The following is a 20,837-nucleotide window of genomic DNA, read 5'->3' as shown; positions in this document are numbered from 1 at the left end:
AACCTTTAAATTGTGATAGAACCCTTGAATATTTATACATATATACGAAGCCATGTTAGTTTAGCCATTGTAAGTGATATTATAGGGAAAGTAAAAGATAGAAGAGAACTATCTACAGAAATATTCTAAGCGCAATAATAAATACAAAATTCGATACGTACTTATTGTTACTGTTTCATTAAATTTATTTATTCTATTTACGAATGTATCCATCGTACATCTTAGGTATAAGAGTAAATAAATATAGTAAAAATTCAATATAGAAGCATTGCCAAGAAAGAGTGTTCACACAAGCGTGATATCTCAGTATGCTAAGAACTAATAGAAACAATGGTACAATCGCAAAAGTGTATTTTCTATTATACTTTTTAAAATCATTAAATAATCAAAATAATAAAATACAAAGTAAAATAGAGAAAGCTACGTCGCGATTAAAACTTTATTAAACAATTTGCTTTTCACTTAACAATATAGAAACAATTTTAGCTTTAAATAGAGTGCACCAAAAGATCACAAAGTTTATAATATATCTGATACATGCATCCGTAATTAATAGCTAATTTTTCACCTTTGTGTTTAACACTTGGAAAATTTATATTCAGCCGCCGTATGGCGACGATCGACTCTTGAATTATTTTGCAGTGAACGGGCGATGCGCGAAACTAAATTTATTTATTTATTTATTTCCTCATGCCTTAAGCTCTGTCCCAATAAGATTCAATTGCAGAGCCGGTAATTGCTGGGTGATACAATAAAATTACCAACAGTTCCACTGTAGCGTTTACATCCTCGGTGACACTAAACAGTAACGTCCTCTGTTCTTTCTTTTGATGTGCATAAACCAAGATTATTCACGTTGAAAGGAGTATGAGAGTGAAGTTGTTCAAGGATGCTTTAAAAGATATAAAACGACATTCGTACGCAACTTCTATAAAATTCTCACAGGTCATGAAAATCTTTACCGTAGGTAGAAAAGTAATCGCGTATTACGACAATTACAATGTACAAATTTATCTCTTTTGCACTGTTCAGTGCAATGCAATGCGTATAATGTAATGTAATTTCTGTATAGCATTATTGTGACATCCAATCTCACCATAGCAGAGTTACCCAATAAACAAAAGTTGGTCCGAAGGAAGTCGTAGAGAAGTTGCTAACTCGAACTTTGTTTTTGAAAAAATATTACCAAAAAGTTGCTACGAGGTAAACTGAAAGTCCCAAGTTAAATAAATTTCGTGTATATCACAATTAACGTTCACGTAAAAATCCAATCGCACTGCAAGTTTTAGGAATGACAAATTGTATGCCGAATATTATTCCTATAGAAAACATCAATGGGAGTTTTACTCCTGACTGGTACGCTACTGTCGTGCTACTTTTGCTTGTCGCGGACTTTCAGCTTCTCTGTATAAACTTGTCAATGCTTTTTTGAACATCGGGGTTAAAGTTAATAATTTCTGTAGGATTTTTCTGCGGTCGACTTGAGTATCTCGGGTAAGGTATCATCGCATCTCAAACTTTTGGTTCGTTTTAATTTTTCAAATTCACCTTTTTCTTCTACGCAATCAAAGCTCTAGGAAAATCGTAGCAATTTTCAAAAGCAAAAAGCTTCTCTTTGACACCGAATTTTACACTGTAACGTATTATTCTCATTCATTTATTCGCAATTCGTTGTTAATTATCCAATCGGTAACTCTAAAGCGTTGAGCACAGTTTTACCTCGAATCTATATAGATGTTATAGAACATCGTAGAACATTAGAATTATGAGCGCAAATATCCCGGTCAGTAATTGCTTGAAAATCCATTGGACAGTATAATTGATTTAATCGTTATGAATGAATAATGTGTTCTTTGTTGTCTGTCTGACTTTCAATCTTATTAACGTATCCCAAAGTTACAATTGATTTAAAGGATAGTCCAGCCGAATTATGAAGCAATGATCTTGACAAAAGTTTGACTTTTCGAAACATTCCGCAGTAAATACATTCTTGTGAAATACGTAATACCGTCAGCTGTTTTATTATCAGTAGCAAACATCATCATTAAATGATTATAAAAAAAAAAAAAAGAAAAAATAGAAAAAATTATATGTCAACGAGAATAGAGAGAAAAGATCAAAAAATGGATAATCGATAAGGATCAAGGATATGGGAGATGAGACGGAGAGGTGAGCAGATTCCAATAATAAACTTGTCTCTTAAATTATGATTATTAGGTAATTTGTAAAACTAGATAAATAGGAATTGTGTAATGATAGCAAAGGCATAACGTATGTGTCTATACCTCTAAAGAGATTTTAAGCTTGCAACCGATCTGGATGCATCACTAATTATAACAATTTTGGTAAGAATTTATTAACGTCATTAAGGACTAACTGTCGTAAGCCAACTCTGATCCGTGAGATTCTGTAGCAAGTTGTCGAATTATATGAAAATTAGGAGAGGACGTACCTCTAATCTAACGTGAGTAAGTTGAATGTGTCGAGTAGTTAAAATCTGAAAAAGTTGATTACGGAAGTTGCGTCGATAACTCACTTATGTTAGGTATGCATATTGTGGAGACTATTTTGAGAAGGACTAATTGTGTACGTGTATAATAATATAGACATAACGATAGAAGGTTTTTGCTCAAATGTCATTGGCCCTGGTGTAAATATATGTTTTTAATTTTCAATATTTTTTTTCTCCGTGTCGTATTACGTCCAGTAAAAAGTATATGTATACGATGCCCGAGAGGTATGTATATTTTATTAACATTGCGCTAAGCGCGTAGACTTATACACTCTTATGTGTGTTCCAGGAGAATACAGAATCTTCATTGTTATTAATTCTATCGTTATCCGTTATCTAGATCTGTCGTGAATTTTGGGCAACCTACTTTATCATGTTTAAATTGAATATTATCGTCGATCGACTTTTCGTATTCTTTACTCTAGATTCGTCTGAGTCTGAGCACCGAATTATTGAAAATATAGTACCCGAAGGATAAGGATGACGCCTTAACATGTTCCTCGTGATCGTAATTCGCTATATCTACCTAAAGTGAAGTAGCTTGAAAAATGTCTCTTAAGGAAAAGATCTCGTCCGTGTATCATACTACGTACTTTTTTTTGGTGAGAATTGCCATTTCATGGAAATGCCCTAGAAAGAGTGTCTATGAATTTAATTGTCTTTTATGTGAATTTGTAATTATTTTACCATGGCATTCGCCATGTACATTACGGTACTGCATTCTGTCGTGCACTATTTAATATCGGTAGCAAATACATGGCTGACATTAAAAAATCGTATCTCGCTTGTGACAATTTATTGGATTTTTTTTTTTCGTATCAATTAATACGTAATTGTAACGAATATTTCGATCGTAAAAATTGGCAAACAACGCGAGACGACGTTAAATTTTATCATCGTCGTCCCTATCGAAATCTACAAGTTGTTCGATTTCAGTCGCTGGCGTTATTCGGAAATTGCACGATTCATTGAAATCACATTTCCAATAGGAATAGTTAATATTTTTCAAAATATCGCAGGTTTATGATTCGACTAGAAAACTTGAATTACTTCGAGATTCATCACCCATGAAAGAATATACCAATCGAAGCAAGCGTTTTTTAAAATTCTACTCGTAAATCCGCAACTTCATAAATACTCGTATATCCTTATTGAAATTTCCTTAACCAGCTTGAGCTTATCACCAATTCCAGTTAGCCCACTCGTAAGCATAGACCAAGTGGAACTTGTTCAAAATACTAAAGACCAAAATCTGGTCCACTTCTCAAACAGCCTCAAACTTCGAGAATTCGTATTCATAGCTGACCAATTATGCATAAACGTGCAAGTTCTTCCTCCCTTACACGTCCTTCGTAATCGTCTTAATTGTCGCCAAGTGCCAGGCAGATTAGAAAGATTTTTGTTGCATCAGCCAGAGTGTCAAAGAAACAATTGAAATTATCTCTTCATTGTATCTCGCAGAAAGGAAGCTTGTTGTTGACTTCTTTGGTCTGTTCGTGATCCTGACTGTGGCCGCCCTCGCTCTTCGGACTACCACCCTCTTCAAGGGAGCCCCCACCGGCACCGTGGGGGCAAATCGATTGTCATCTAAGCGCCAGAGTGGACACCATTGGAGGCCGGGACGGTTTGTTGTCGAGTATTCTCTCGATCTCGTTCATCATGTTTGCATTGAGCTTTGGAATGAGCTGGAATCAAACGAGAACAAAACAATGATTCTTAGAGCCGCATGGCATTGTGATCCTTGAGAAAAGCTCAGTACATAATACAATATACATATATATATATAGGTAAAATAAGAATCTCCTATACCTGCAAACTTTGTAAACTCTCGTACAGTTGATCTATGTTGGAGGCTCCGAGAAGAAGGCACTGTACACTTTCGTTCTTTAAGGACCAGGCGATGGCCAGTTGTCCAAAGGAGCATCCCAATCTCTCAGCCAGGGCGCAAACGTCCCTCAGTTTGTCCGAGTACTTGCGCGCTTCCTCGTCGACGGTCTTATCTTTCCACGCGTACTCCTGCATCAATGAGATAAATCGTCTTATTTGCCTGGGACAGAACGTCAAAAAGTAAACCGCCTCCAAGTCGACGATCTTCGAAGGCGTACGAGGAAACGCACCTCTTTGTACAAAGATTGGGTTTCATCCTCGGTCCAACTGAACGAGGAATACTTATTCTGAAAATACAAAGCGAATTACTCGCAGATCAATTGAAATCACAGTGACAACTTCCGCTTATAGATGTCGAATAAATTCTCATATCGGTTATCAGTCGATGAAAAATATTTTTCCAGATAGAAAAACAATGCGTTTTCGTTACAAACAAAGTGCTATCTGTCTTTGAGTTACTTTATCGTGTCTTATCTTTACCTTGTATGACGATCTAGAAAGGAAAGACATTCCGGAGTCATCGGGTTTCGCAGAGACCATCCCGATTGTTACAGTCGACCATGCCATTAGACCGACTCCTGCAATAAATCGTTAATTTATAAAATTCTAATGTTATTGGAAATTGATTTCTTCCGAGCCCTTTTTAAAATCTATCGTATTACCAATTTTATTGTACAGCTCTGGCATGTAAAGCTCTGGTTTGTCTCTGTAAAACAGATGGTACTCCGCCTGCTCGACGATCGGAGTGACGCAATTGAACTGCCTGCAGTTCGTATAAGCCTCCATGATTTCCACAGGGGACCATCGCGACGTACCCCAATACATCACCCAACCTTTACTTATTACGTAATTCATAGCACGTACTATTTCTATAACAATTAGACAAAATGACGTAAAGAAATTTTAACCAGAGCAAACATATTATGTGCGTTCGGTTTAAACTTTTATACAACTTGCTTTACATATTTGTACATACAGGGTGTTCGTCATGAAACGCACTGCAGTAACATCGTTGCATTCCTTGTCAAATTCTAAAAAATACGTGTATTTTCATTTTTTATTTCATATACCAAAATTTTGAGATAATCAAGGTTGAAGTTGCAGTAATGCGACCAATCAGAACGCGTTTAAACGGAGCGTAGATGACGTCGTGAGCCAGCCCGCAAGACCTGCTTACACTAGGCCAATAACACTAAGAGTATCGTCGTAGTGTCCCTGTTTATCTGCATGTAATTGAGTAAGATACAAGAGACGATACTCTTAGTGTTATCGGCCTTGTGTAAGCAGGCCTTGTGAGCTGACTCGCGACGTCATCTATCCCACGATTATCTCGAAATTTTGATACATTAAATAAAAAATCAAAATACACGTATTCCTTAGAATTTGACAAGGAATGCAACGGTGTTAGTACAGTGCGTTTCATAACGAACACCCTGTATATCTACTGCATATGTGATAAACTCTTCCAATAATTAATGTTTTACTAATAATAATAATAACATGATTGACGTACAGTCAAAATAAACGGAGATTATACGAATTAATATCTGCATCGTCTATAAAACATTATCTATATGCATATAGACCAATAAACGTAGTTTCAAATCCACACAAACTTTTTGATAAGATGTAATAATTATTAAAAACTTACCTTCCATCGGGCACATTGGATCAACTTTATGAATCATGACTATGTCAATATAAGATAGTTGTAATCTGACTAAAGACGCTTGCACGGATTCGATTATGTGCTTGCGAGATAAGCCCCGTCCTTCGGTCCTATTAATAGACAAATAAATATGTAAATAATGCCAATTGATATTAACAACAATAATTACTCAGTGATACATTTAATACAAAAACTCCATAGAACATGAGATACTAGATAATAACTTAGTCAATATTCTCTAGATAAAATATGGATATAGGCCCTTTCAATGAGCTTACGTAAGATAATTCATGAAATTAATTATAGAAATAAGTTGTGATATTGAAAAAAAAAAAATTGTTTAAACTATGCCATTAAAGTTTCGCCAATTGAAAATCAGCTTACGATGATTACTATAAACGCACTTGATAGTATACCAAGTAACCGAATTTCACGTTTCGTAAGATTTACGTCAATCGAATTATGTGATGTCGATGAGAATTTCAAATGTAATTCAGATTTAACCTACTTGGTATTCCAGTATATCTTTGTGGTAACGACATAGCTGGAACGATTCCAAGCACGACGTAAAAGGATGCGTCCCAATTGTATCTCTGCGCGTTGTCCGCTATGGGCTTCACTCAGATCGAACACGTTAATCCCACTGTCGTATGCCAGAGCCACAACAGCTTCCGCTGTTTCCTCGCTACTGCAACCTCCTACGCCGCCGAAGGTTGTCCACGTACCTGCATAACGTGACAGCGTGAAAATTCATAATACATAGAACAAATAGACGAAGATAATAATCACAATAATCACACGCTTATAAATACATTATACAATAGTACAACGTCCAATGGATCTCATAAGGATGTATCTGGATTAAATAATAAACGAATTATTTTTGACTAGATAATCAAAACGTCACGTCGCTCGGCAGATCACATATACATATAGCGATAATTGAAAATTAAACGTTGTTATAGGCAGAACGTGAAATTTATAGCGTTTCCAAGTCTGCTTTCGTTATTTGATTGACTTTTAATTCGCGATTCGAAAACGTCAGGTTGTTTGATTTGTTGGGAGTTCATTCAACGTGTACTCGTTTATATGTTTATTCCATATGAATATATATATATGTCAGATGTATATGAAAGAGGTCATAAATGGTAAAATTTATTTTATACGGCTTGGTTATATAGACCAACAGTGTGCTTATTTTGCATCCTTTTAAAGTATTAAATATTACGTAAAGTTGGTGGCTATCCGATTAATGGAAAACAGGAAACATGGAAGACCTACTGCGACGTTCTCACTGTAGTATATTAGCTGCACTGTCAGTTGCATTTTATTTTTTCGTATCGTCGTTTCAAATTACAAAGAAATTTGCGATACTTAACAATACAATTTTTCATGAAAATCTATATATGTATGGAAAAAATTGAAGTACCATAATTATTTCTTTTTAATAGTTTACTTTTTTCGGTTGGACATTACTTTGATTTGGACATATGTTGATGTTATCATTGAAATCGCATAATCAACATACGTGACATATCAAAAAATCTCATCATTTTTATCTTTCGATGTCTATAGATATAGTTGCGATTAACGTTCAAGATATTACAAAGGTTACATTATCATAAATACAATATCTTGATATAGATAATTCGTATATTCCATCATTTTATTTTGTATCAGAAAACTGTTAACGAGTTAAAAAAGATATTCTAATTAAACAAACATATTTAGTATCAATAATTATATCTTTATCTAAATCCTTGTCAAGATTAACAAAGCCTTCAATTTCGTGATAATATACAAGATCAGAATCGTATAACAGATTCTTATTGAGATTAAACGTACAAGTAAATGAAATCTCCTTAAAGGGAATTATGACTTCACATTGAATTAAATATTTCAATATACATTTTTTATCTCTATGATTTGCATTATTGTTTTCAATTAAAAAAATGTCAAATGCATCTAGTCATGTCAATGCATAAAATATATAAAACTGCTCGGAGATTAAAATATGTTACACGAATGACGTAGGTGATAATAAAATGTAAAATTAGCATTTTTCAGATTTGACGATTGAAAATAATAATGAGAGGCAATAATAATAGTTTTATTGTCTTACAAAAACCACAGAACACACGGTAAATTTGTTTAATATCCGAAGTATCAAAAAGCTTCAGCACATAAAAAGACATATTGCCCAGGTAGGCTATAAGCAAATCTTTTAAAAATAATTTCCACAGCAACGAATCCTAAGATGAGCTACAAGTATATTATATTGACATTTGAAAATATTAGGAGGTCCGTTCTCACGTCTGAAGATAAAAAATATGAGGATACCACATAACAAATGTGCTATTATAACATGGGCTTCCAGGTACTTAAGGGAATACATTTTTATTTAATCGTCACTGTTTTACCTTTCCTCCAGTTAAATAGTTAACGCGTATTTTTCATAATCCGATTATAATTCTACTGGTTATAAAATTGAAAATAAAGGACTATGCAATTTCAACTGATAATATATTAAAATTTATCGAAGCGAATTTTGATTTTGGGCTGTTATCAGTCGCACGGACTGAAGCGTCAAAATCAATGATTCAAGCAGCGTAGATACTATAAGGAAACTGGCAACTGACGTTAAAGAGAAAATAAAAGATTGGCACAACATGTGCTCATAAGAGTTCTTGATCGTGACCACAAAGTTATTGGAAAACGTTGTAGCAGACCTGTAGCCTTTAGACGTGTGAAATACAGTTATTGGTACAACGCTATTTTTATTAAACAGTTATAAGACTTTATATCATGTACTGAGATTACAATAGAAAATGCGTTCGTTAAAATTTAATTTTCAAAGCATCACCAAAGTTAGAATTTCGTTATTCGAGCTTGCATATATGAGTTTTATCATAAAAATTATTTTCACAGGAAATTGGAATTTTATACTTTTCTTTTTAAATTCGATTTTATTATAGTTAACTTATCTTCTCATTTTTAACGTATTGCATTTAACATAATCTTAACCTTTACTTTGTACTATTAGTCTGACAAATCCCTATTCTAACAAATTTGATATTTTACAAAGCCAAAGTCAGCAAGATTGTACATACTACTTCCTGTTCCTAACGTGTATTGTCTTATTCTCCTTTGTTACACGAGGAAGATCAATGACGTACTTGCAATTCAATGACGTAAGAAGAATGAAGGAACGAGCACTCCTATCAAGTATTATCGACGTAAGTACTCGAGGTCAGTAAATATTGTCACAATATTTAAGTTTACACAACAGACCTATTTCACTTTATACAGTACTTAGTAAAGAATTTTAATACGCTGACCAAATACACTTTTTTAATGAAAATTTCTTATTATTTTTATTACATAACGTTCGCACGAGTAGATCATCGTAAGTGATTAATAATAATCATTGCATAATAAACGGCTGCGAAAAAAATCAATTATACATACACATATTAATATGTAAGACAGTATATTAGTAGTTAACAATGAATAGATGATTACAATCCAGAATTACATTGAAACAAAAGAAAGTATAACGGGTGCATAAAGCAAAGGGAACATCAAAGCTATGATCGATCGACGAGTAAAGTGCGTGACATTAGGGACTCTTGCGTATTGAAAGTCATAAAGAGGTGGCCCCTCGGGAATATATTTTACTCGTGGAAAGACTATACACGAAGCACGTCGAAACAAACGTAACTAAACATCGTTGCGACATTAAACACGGCCACTCTTCACAAACACGATAGAGGGATTAAATGTAATATTATTCAAATTAAATATTTACCATGAAGTGAAGAAAGTCTATACTCCAAATGTAACAATAGTGGAATATGACAGCAGGTTCTTGTAATAAAAGTAATAAATGAATTGACTGTAAATCATCATCATGTAATGAGAATTGAATATGATTTCATTAAAATTAATTTTGACTACGTATTATTTGATTTAATAAAGTATATGCAATAAATATAGTATTCGCACTGATCATCCGATGGGAAAGTATCATATGTGCGATAATAGGGAAGTATCTACGAGAAGAGAGGGGTGACGTTTAGCGTACCTAATCCAACATTGGAAACACGTAGACCGCTTTTGCCCAAGTTGCGGTAGCGAATACCTGGCGAAGGATGCTGTAAGCGTTGTGCCTGTGCAGCAATGCAGTTGGTCAGCAATTGTTCCTTAGTCCCTGCCGTGGTACTGCAGTTTACTCCAGAATCTCCGCCGCCACCACCGGCATTAAATTCTTCCATGCAATCCAAACTCGCTATCGGAGCACGACACCTGTCACATATCACAATTAAAAATTTCAATTCAAGCATAGAAGATCTTGTCATCTCAAGATCGTCACGATAAGTACTCGAGAATATATGTATATATATTACATGTTACTAAAATCTCACATTGGGAAATGAAGCACCTAAAAAAGAAAAGTGATATATAAAATATAATATATTGCATGCTATTATTATCGCATCTAATTCAGCGTGTGACATAAGACTCGAAATTCGCATGGATACAATTTCAAAGGTAATTTAAAAATATTGATATAAATTAAAGTCAAATTTACATATCGGGTGCCAAATAATTTATTAATATTTATTCTGTGTCTGCAGATGCTAAGCATATTTAATCACAATTGTACCAGCTGTTCGGCAGCCAATTCCAATAGACTTTAAAACTTAGTATTTTGTCGTTAAAATTTTTTCGAAGTCGCAAATTTTATCACGCGAACACCAAATTTTTCTTAATCAATGAACAAAGGTAAATAAAAGCTCAGGGAATTCCAACTTAGTGGCAGTGTTCGTACAGTTTGTACCACTTCTAAAGCCAAACTGGTTTACCCCCACCTTGATACTGCATTCCAGCCATGTATAAGTAAGCACTCCTGCCTTGTTTCCTACTTAAGCTTCCGTCTGACGCACGCGCTTTGCACTGAAATCCGCGTGCTAGGTAGTCGTGACGTCTCAATGACAGTTTCCCCAAAGAATACCCGAATAGTAACGCGAGTCTGTTTTCCTTTAACCGGTTTGATTGGTCAGCCTGTTCAAAAAACTTTGAAACCTTTAAAACTCCCTTCTGGTACTATGCGGGACGTCGAACGGATTGGTACTGGTCTGCAGAATCTCTTCGCCTATCCCGGAACCAACGAGGATATATAGAAGCATACTGGACGTGGCAGCTCCAACACCCACCCCCTAGCCTGTAGTTCAGGTTCTGCCCTCTACTGAAATACTAATTTCCTGGGAATTTCACAGCGTTACGAGTTTCTAAAGACTCACGGTACCATGCCTTTTATCGATAATTAATCAGACGCACTCATATGCGATTACAATTATTTGAATTTGAAATTGAGATATCTCCAGAATCTGAGCGTCATTCAATTATTACGATGACTGAGGGAATTAGAAAAAAATTTTTTATCACAATTTTTTTCCATAGCTCAGTCATTAGCGTTGTAAGACTCAGCAATATTTATTATATTTTTATCTTACAATTTCCACTCAATCTTTTCTACTTGATTTTAGGTTCAACAATTTTTTATACGAAAAAAATTATAAAATTATATATAACAAAATAATAATCAAGAAGATAATTGATACTGTGAATTTTATTAATTATAAATAATGATTATTCGATAAGGCACGATCTCACGCTTGATACAGAGATATTCTGTAAATATATTTAACTCCTATGTACAACATACATTGATCACGTGCTATTTATCGATAGTTAAAAATTTCAAAGAAAGTATGAAGAAAATTAGGCATACGAATCAATCTAGGAAAACTCAACAAGGAATTTATTCTGTAAAAAAAGATCGTACCGATAAATCGTAGGTAGTGGGTACGAGTCGTCATCTTCCATACTGCTATTGGTGTTCGCGTTGTTGTTTGTGTCATTTCCCGTATTCGAACTATTTCCAAGATTGCATAGCATTAAGTGTGACATCACTGACGAAACGACAGTTACAACCGAACGAATACGAACGTGACGCGTACCAAAGCGCAGAACCTTGAAAAGTTCGCGATCAGGTTCGATAGCATATGGCAACTTCCATTATTTGTCAAAATGTAATCGACAAGACCGTCCGTAGTTGTTTATAGACCGGCAGCTTACGAATCAATCCTCATAGTTGGCCGTAACGATACTTATACCGTAAATGAACACTAGAATTACACATATATATGTATCTACGTATATAGACACATATACGGTACATATGATGTTGACTGTCAGATCGATCAAGCGAATCAATGTATTTATTATTGCACATACGATTTAGGCACTAGTTTATTGAATCATTTATAGGCACCGTTTAAGAGAGATCCCCGTGGCTATTGTGTTGCCGTTATTATTATTATTATCGTCGTTATCATCATCATCATCCTCATAATCCTCGATTATGATCACAACGACTGTTCATATTTTGAGTAATTATCCAAAATTACTATTTACAAGGGATAGTCGATATGAGCCTAGATATGTGAGACGATTCATTCGATACCTATAACCCAGTTCTCCGGAACACGCGATTCGCGGCGGCGATGACGAGGACGACGTCGACAATCGAGAGATATCTCCTTGTAGCGTTACACCCTAACCTTACGGATGATATACGTCATATAATAATCTAGGATACACATTAGGTACGGTAACGGCGATAATGGCTTTTAGAAAGAAACACACACAAATGGTAAATGAAACGTTAGTAAAAATATGTTTAACGGCAAGTGTTGTGCTCTCTGCGCGGTAGGCAACACTGCGCGGCTCTCAGGTACCGCACAAGAGGGTGAGATTCTCCCTGACGTGGAAAGAGGGCAGCAAGAGCGCATGACTCCGTCGCATCCAGCAACGCATGGATCGACTCGTTTCTCCTCTATTAATATATACCTGCATACAGCCGGCCACCACCGTCGCCGCCACCCTCTCTATTCGCCAAACCCCGCTTTGCTTTCTATCCCCACCGACAATCTCTACTGTAATATCCTATCCTCGTCGCTCCGCTTCGTGTCTTACCCAGAAGCTTCCGACGTTCCCCACCATTACGGCAGCTCCGCGCCACGGTAACTATGCCGAACCAACGAACTCGCCGGCAACGCCGCATTGCGGATCTGCACGCTGGCATCACGACCAACCCCATCTTCAATCGGGGGAACCTAGCAACCTAGCAACCTACCAACCTACCTTTTCCCTCCGACCTACTGACTAACCTATCTTGCAAATATCTCACCGAATTCGAGGTTATCCCGATTGTGAAGTGTCAAGGACCTAAACTGACATTCTCCGTCCGAGCGTCTGGTTCTTGTGGATTTAGCAGAAGGGTGGGGAAAGATTCGAACGTCATACTCCATCTTCGTTTTTTTCTCTCACTCTTTTTCTCTTTATATCCAACTATCTATCTCCTTTTTATTCTCTTCTTTTTACTACAGCTCATTTCTTTTCTATCGTCTTATCTTCTCTATCCCATTACGCTTGTTCGCCCCTACCTTGTCTCTCGTCCTTTATTCCACTTCCGTTATCCTCGCTTGTTCAGACGCGACAGCGATTGCTTCTGTCATAGCAGCTTTTTCCAGGTTAGTTTCTTTTTCCTTTTTTTTTACTGTCTAACGTACCGCGTTGTTCGCTTCGACGAAGCTTCGATGGGAAATCAGCGAGAGAATTCTTTTTAGAACGATCGATCGACGTGCGACCTGGATCCCAGCAGTTTCGTCTCGATCTTATCAGTATATCGATACGCTTCCTTTACAGGCTACTCTTCTTTTTGCACCGTTCGAAACTCAATTATCCTTTTGCGAATACTTTAATACTTGCGCATTCATCTGTGAAAGACCAGGTAAAGTATTAATTCAATTGATCTTTACTGTGATCATTTTTTTAAAGTTATTTATTGCGTAAACAATTATACTCTCAATGGGACATAAGATGTTTCTGCGTGCATTTACCTAACAGTGATGCTGATAAATGGATTAAATCCTCAAACAAAATAGTTACTTCGGCTACTGTTTTACTAATGGATTATTGATTTAACGTAAGTTAGAATTCTGTACGCTGCGTGTTACAGTTACTTGGAGCGTGGGTGGATCAAGTTGTTTTATAAGGCTAAATCAATGTAGGATACAAGTGTGAATACTAATCTATATCATCGATCATACTCGAAAGAAAATAGACGGATCGCATTAAAAATGGGCACATCAACCTGTCGATTTCAATATTGAACTATAATAAAGATATTTTAATACACGGCACTATAATAGAAATCATATAGCTAGTTAAAATTCTGTGCGAAAATCTTTTATTAATATTTAATATATATTTTAATGACGAAAGATAAACAGTCATTTGGAGAAATCATTTAATCTTGCATTAGCTTCGTCGCATTTTATATATGTGTGTATATATATGCACGACAGATTTACTCGTCAGAATTATACCAAAAAGAAATGCTCATAAATCGTTCGGATCATTTTTGAATAAGGCGATAGAGATTTAGTGCCTACCTCCGTTGTTAAACACATCGAGCAGGAAGATCTTCCGACTGGCCATTTATAATAATTTATTACAGATATATTAATCTTAATTTGTTAATTAACTAGCTACATGGTTGCGTATGTGGTCTAATGTCAGTGCGTGATATTAAATACATCGAAGGTCAATATTAACGGTGTTTTTTCAATTTTAACATATGGTTAACGAAACCTATATCGCTGCCTGTGATGGATCAAATTTTCATACCGGAGAAATTATCAATTGAAGAATCATTCGTCCCGATAAAATTGTACCCTCGATAAAAATAGTGATTACCAGAGAAAAAAAAAGGGAAACGAGGTAAACGTGATATAACGTTTAAAAAAGAATCTTATATAATTCGTGATCTTGCAATATATCCTGCTGTAAAAATTGAACAGTAATCCTAAAAGATACGTGACAAGATACTCGCACGCGTAATCGCAGAGTTAGTGGAATCGCATGAGTATTGAAAAAAAAAAAAGAAAAATGAGAAAATAGACCATACCCAAAGAAAACAAAAGTTTTGCATTTTTAATCCAAGGCTTTAATTGGCCTATCGTATTTCTGTGCTTATACATATACGGTCAAAGCTTCCTTTGAAGCAGCCATTAATTGTAATATCTCTCTCGATGATCGATCTATCGATCGCCTTCGACTTTATGATCGCGTGTCCACTGCCTTACTTCTCATACGTCTAGTGAAACTTGGCGTCTGACCGTTTAAGGTATGTAACTACTTCGGAGCGCAGACGTGCATCATCTCTCCGTATAGGCGTGAGCAACCGTCTAGAACGTATTCTATTACTGATCTAATCCGTAAGGTAGACAACTCCTTAAATGTAGGGGTGTTATAATTTAATAATAATGCAATACCTAGTTGATATTACGCTAAATGACAGACGTATAAAATGTGTTGTTCCTCAACTCTTTATCGTAATAAATGTAATATTAAAACTGTACACACAAAAAAATTCTCATGTAGTCAATATATAAGCACCCTTCCTCAGTTTATCGTGTTTCGCAGGTTCGCACAGAGAGAGCCTACGACAGTTAGAATCGTCGGAACAGATATATTCGGTGTGCGCGTCCGATGCACGATCATTTGACCGTCCTCTGACAAGTGGGCAGATTCACCCTGAAGAATACATTGAGCTCGATCAGGGAGGCCAGAATGAGAAATACTGCGTACATACAGAGACAGGCCCGGCCTACTTTTCTATCTAGCTGAAATTTATTTGACGCGAACGCAATGTATAACATCATTAGCGTCGATAGTAGAGAAATTGCGCTGTACTCGAGGCCACCCGAGTTTATGCTGATATAGTGCTTTCCTGGTTGCGTAGGTGAGAAGGAGGATTTGATCAGCCAAGGTAGACCCAGGCAGAGTAGAATATCGAACGTGTTTGAACCAATCGAATTGCTTATGCCCATGGAGCCATGACCTGAAAATTAAAGACTCGTGTTTTCGAACTGTCCTCGACTATTGTGAAAGTACTTTCTTCTGATATGAACTATTATGGGCTTCTTCTTTATTTAAGGGAAGAAGCGGCTTCCCAGGGATATACGATGTCAATGTCATTGCATTTTTGCAATTGATAGAGCGGATTAACGTAAGTGATACCTTGCTTCGCTACAATCACGCTGGACACCGCTTCCGGGACGCTGGTTCCAGCTGCGAGGAATGTGATACCCATTACAGAGTCCGGTATTTTTAATGTGTCACCTAAAAGTCACATTGTTCTATATCGTCCACATGTTAATTATAGATTTAATTTTATGAAATTCATAAAATTTAAAAAAAAAATGAAAACTTTCACTAGGCACTTACCGATTATCGTTATCATCCATGCGACGACGTAACTCAGAGATCCGATCCAAATGATGCACATAAGAAACGTTATGGGGAACCAATTTTTGAAACGCGGTTTATTGCAATCCGGTATCGTGCACATGAAAACCAAGTGTATCGGCCACGTTATCACCCAAGCAGTCTTGCGTATCCATCCACCACGTGCTGGCCATACTAGAAGCTCGTACTCATAATCTAAAATAACTTGAGCGATTAAAAATGCGATAGCACCAAATTTTTACGAACTCTGAAGAATACGGCGTAGTGCACTATGAAATAGTAGATTGGAATTGAATTATTATTTTTTTTTTTTTAATAAAATGTTACAAAAATAAATGTAACAAATTATTTTAAAAGAAACATTATTTTACGTCTTACCAGGGTCATGATTTTCTTCTTGAGTTTTCGTACCACCATTCTGCAATGGGACGTCAATAGTCGCCACTTGTTCCACACGGTCGCCACTCGATTGTAATTTATCTGGTCTGGATAGATGAACTTCTCCGGCATCTCCTACAAACCAATATCAAGATTACGATCCAATTGCGCAAGACAACCGATCTTAATACAATACGTTTCTGTTATTGCGGATTACGCGATTTATTCTCAGATAAAAAATAATACAACACCAATACAGTAACCGTGTTGAACAATTTTTTAAACAATTTATACATTGAGATTACTATTGATTCTCAGTCTTAACCTGTCACGTGAGAAAAACAACAATTTACCCCATTTCGCTCGTTACGTCGATTATTGACGTCAAAGACGGAAACGACCGTTCCCCTAATATCGGCCACCTCATAAATAACTGTTCTAATCGATAGACGTACGCAATCAAAGGTACAACACAAAAACACAGAGACGTTATCTCGAACGTGTCAATATGCCAATGCCTCATGAAATGCTAACACTTTCACTTGTGATAACAAACAACTGTGTGGACATTTAGATGTTGTGTTACATAAAAAGGTTCTTGAACCTGTCAACCGACAATTATTTCTGATACGATCAAGATATCATGTAAAATTTTCTATATATGAACTCACACGAAATGCTTTAAATATATGCCTAGCGCTCGTAAAATATTTTGTGAATATTTTTTTATATCGCAGTAACCAACAGTAGTTTCAAGATATAATCATATATTTACGGAGTATTCCGTTTTTTAACTTGCGAACTGACCTCCTGCCCGCGGCCAGGCACAGAAGTTATTTTGCATTGAAATTTTAAAATATATATCAATATTATCGCCGAGTCGTATTTTATGGATAAAATTTAGAATAATTTTACCTGTACCGATATGGCAGTCATCCGATGACAGCTGACTGTTTTTCGTGCGAAACCTGGTACATCGTTGAAAGGATTTGTCCCAGTACATAACAGCTATGTAAACGATGTATAGTAGTACCAATGTTAATGCCTCGTACCACTCAACACGTTCGTCGTGGATTATGCAGATTAAGATGGCTACTGTTACTCCATAAGCAAGGCAATCTCTGCTGACAGGCCACCAATCCAATGGAACGACCTGCATAACGTTATTATTTTCCAATGAGTAATATAACAGATTCGTAACCTCTAATACGTACAAAGTGTACGCGACGCGTCGAAAATAAAATAAAGTGATAAAAATCATTTGTTAAAAAATTACGTGCTTTAGAAAAAAAAATAAAAGGTGTCGCGAGAAACCAAAAGGTCAAAGAATCCCGTGTCTCTCTCGGACACGTGTACGATGGTCCAAGGTAAAATATATTTTCTGTACCTAAATCACCACTAAATTTTATAGACTTCTGTGAAAATTTCCTTTGACCTCATGATCTAAACTCACTCTGGTAAGCCATCCTTATCTTCATGAACCTGTACAGCATACAAGTACGCATTTCAATTAGCCCTTGAATCTGATATACTACACTATCGAACACGTGTGCAACACAAGGGTCATGCAAAACTGAATTTCCCAGCTGTTCATGTCGAACACACGTACGTACACAGATCCTATACAGAGTACCCATATAATCGGTAAATGATTACATTCCCGTGAAAAAAAAAAGATACCGATAAAAATACTAGGCATAACCTCGCTCTCATTAAGCGAATAACGAAGAATAAATTACGTGACGCGTTCGTTTCCGTAAAGTCTGAATATTATCGACTCTAGACGAAATGCCAGTATATACAAAGTTTAACACAAAAGTTACCAACCATTCCAGCACCAATTCCACAGCAAGCTGGTACTGCGAGTATATTGAACACGGCCGAGCCAACAATAGTTCCAACGCCAATGTCCCCTTCGGTGATGAAGGTTCCAATTGCATTTACGAATAATTCCGGAGCCGAAGTCGCCGCTGCCATAAATGTGGCACCAGCCACGTCTTTCGACATTGACAATGCTAAAACATCGAAACATTAACGATTCGTAAGAAAAATTCTTCGCGACGCTGCTTATGACATATGCTACTCGTAGCCAAGAGTATTTACTGTCGGTGGACACTGTACAAAAGTATATTATTAATACACTATTTTGTACTTTGACCCTGTCAAAGTGACAGTTCGCATGTTTATCGTTACGCTCAAAATACAACCTTACCGTGACATATTTTTTCTACGGCAGGTACGAAGAACTTATCGCAGACTACTGCTAACGCGATAAAGAGGTAAAGGGATACGATGACGTGTACGACGACAGCCCCGTCTTGTCGCTGCTTCTCGTCGAATAAGTCATGTGGAAAGTCTTCGATCGCGGGTAGTGTGCAATTGATACCTGTAACATTAAAAATAATAATTCATTAAAATTATGTCAATTCTAATTTAATTAGATATTTTATTATATTCGTTTTGTGTAATTGACGTTAGATATCTATGTCACACAGAAAATACAGCCAATCATCTTCGTTAAACTATTGGGTACACGTATCGTGTTAAATAATTCTAATCGGCGCAAAGAGATTCTTTTTAAAGTACTACAAGCCAGCTTCGGGATATAGTTCGCGCGTACTCGTACCGCGAGTCAGTATACTCGGTGCTAATGCGAGTTCGTTCCCTGGTACAGTTACCGCGGCCTGCCTATACGGTATTCACACGATACCTTTACTGTCAAAGTGATCACATAATTGACACAGCAATAGCGCTTAATCGCGCGTGGTATAGTATTTAGCGTGTTTGGTATTTCTGACAGCACAAACAGAGATAAGATGATCAGCGAAGAGAGGAGAATTGGTCTAACGTTACACGAATCAAAGTGGTCGCTTGTAAGCCGAGTAACGCGTAGGCACAGTCGTTGACTTTCCTTACAAGAATTTAGCATGAACTGATTGGTGGTTATTATACGCAAAATTATTCTCATAAAATCTGGAGTAGGATTTACTGAGTACTTGAGAAATGAGTATCACGAAGAAATCGATAAGAAAGTCGTAGTCGAATGATAATTTGTCGATTAAATATTGTCGATAAAAAAATTCTAAATGTTGAACAATAATTTTTTTTTACGCGCATCGTGTCAACACAGAAAGTAGGACGCGGATCGTTGCTGGAGTTCGGGAAATAATAATTATCGTCGCTAGCTACGCATTTTCTGCTCCGGATGCTCCACTCCCTGATGGCAGCATTTGTGAAATATACCATTCACGTAATGCCCCGACTATTGAACGTCGCTAATAAAAGGGCCTAATTATCAATAAACACGAAGTCGGTCAGGTCCTATTTGAGGCTGCCTAAAAGTCATAGCCATGCGCGCTATGCTAGGAGGACGAGTGCTCGTTGCAGACACGCGTCAATTACATCGCAACAAAATTGCAGCGCACGATAGTAAAACACCGAATCGCCAAGTAGGAAGCGACTCGTTAAACGTCCCCGGCGATTCTCAATTTTGTCATTTCGCAATATCGCGCCTTCCCTTATTTAGGAAAATTATACGTCAGACGCGTCTGCTCGAGTGGTGTACGACAGATACCACGTACTTTAAAGAAATTATTTTGTGAGAGAAAAAAAATTCCTCAGATTTCTTCGTTATCTCGGACGTTTTTACATATACCTTCCGTTTGATACAGCCAGTACTACGTATCGTCTCGCTTGATAGGATCTACGAAATATAATCATTGATTTATCGATTTTCATTCATATAAATCCTGGATGACTTATGAAATGATTCAAGCACGCCTTGCGCGTATGCGGTACGAAGACTCGAGAACTCTGCCGACCGGTTAGCACTAACATAAGAGTTAATAGCCGTTTCCGAGCGAAGCGGCGTACGATTTCAATTGAAGGACTTGGAAGACTCATGGAACATCCCGCGAGAGAGTAAGAGAAGAGAAGAGAAGTAGTAAATGAAAGAGAGAGAGGCGGCGGGGGGGGGGGGGGGGGGGGGGAGAAAAAAAAAAAAAAATCAAG

At 36.6% G+C, this 20,837-nt stretch overlaps 2 protein-coding genes across 5 annotated transcripts in view; both read right to left on the bottom strand.

The window, feature by feature from the left end:
- Positions 1 to 425: 425 nt before the first annotated feature.
- Positions 426 to 12,913, bottom strand: LOC107270887 (voltage-gated potassium channel subunit beta-2). The gene is made up of 9 exons (XM_015746315.2): positions 11,917 to 12,913; positions 10,153 to 10,373; positions 6,577 to 6,793; positions 6,051 to 6,178; positions 5,062 to 5,268; positions 4,880 to 4,977; positions 4,630 to 4,686; positions 4,322 to 4,528; positions 426 to 4,197 (listed from the first exon to the last, which is right to left on the bottom strand). Exons 1-9 carry the CDS (start codon positions 12,039 to 12,041, stop codon positions 4,096 to 4,098), a joined length of 1,362 nt encoding a protein of 453 aa, XP_015601801.1. The 5' UTR covers positions 12,042 to 12,913; the 3' UTR covers positions 426 to 4,095.
- A 1,049-nt stretch (positions 12,914 to 13,962) lies between these two features.
- LOC107271678 (sodium/potassium/calcium exchanger 3) overlaps positions 13,963 to 20,837 on the bottom strand; it is a 9,292-nt gene continuing 2,417 nt past the window's right edge. The window contains exons 2-8 of one of the 4 annotated variants that reach the window (XM_015747935.2): positions 19,039 to 19,212; positions 18,654 to 18,841; positions 17,742 to 17,979; positions 16,827 to 16,961; positions 16,428 to 16,652; positions 16,221 to 16,322; positions 13,963 to 16,041 (exon numbers count right to left, since the gene is read on the bottom strand). In XM_015747935.2, coding sequence (XP_015603421.1) covers positions 15,698 to 16,041; positions 16,221 to 16,322; positions 16,428 to 16,652; positions 16,827 to 16,961; positions 17,742 to 17,979; positions 18,654 to 18,841; positions 19,039 to 19,212 — 1,406 coding nt within the window. In that variant the 3' untranslated portion in view covers positions 13,963 to 15,697. The remainder of the gene's footprint in view (positions 16,042 to 16,220; positions 16,323 to 16,427; positions 16,653 to 16,826; positions 16,962 to 17,741; positions 17,980 to 18,653; positions 18,842 to 19,038; positions 19,213 to 20,837) is intronic. The other 3 variants (XM_015747951.2, XM_015747944.2, XM_015747956.2) reach the window with 3 other exon arrangements.

Source organism: Cephus cinctus, unplaced genomic scaffold (assembly GCF_000341935.2).
Source record: "Cephus cinctus unplaced genomic scaffold, Ccin1 Ccin1_scaffold0080, whole genome shotgun sequence".
Lineage (NCBI taxonomy): Eukaryota > Metazoa > Arthropoda > Insecta > Hymenoptera > Cephidae > Cephus > Cephus cinctus.
The sequence above is the reverse complement of the archived record's forward strand: the minus strand, read 5'-3'. Positions and strand labels throughout refer to the sequence as shown.

What these genes read in the sequence shown, in the direction of transcription:
- LOC107270887 (XM_015746315.2), bottom strand. Translation starts at nt 12,041, where the DNA reads ATGTCACACTTAATGCTATGCAATCTTGGAAATAGTTCGAATACGGGA. An exon ending in TGTTTCCAATGTTGGATTAG is followed by an intron (nt 6,794 to 10,152) that starts GTACGCTAAACG and finishes CACGTTATGCAG; the next exon opens with GTACGTGGACAACCTTCGGC. An exon ending in AAGATATACTGGAATACCAA is followed by an intron (nt 6,179 to 6,576) that starts GTAGGTTAAATC and finishes GTCTATTAATAG; the next exon opens with GACCGAAGGACGGGGCTTAT.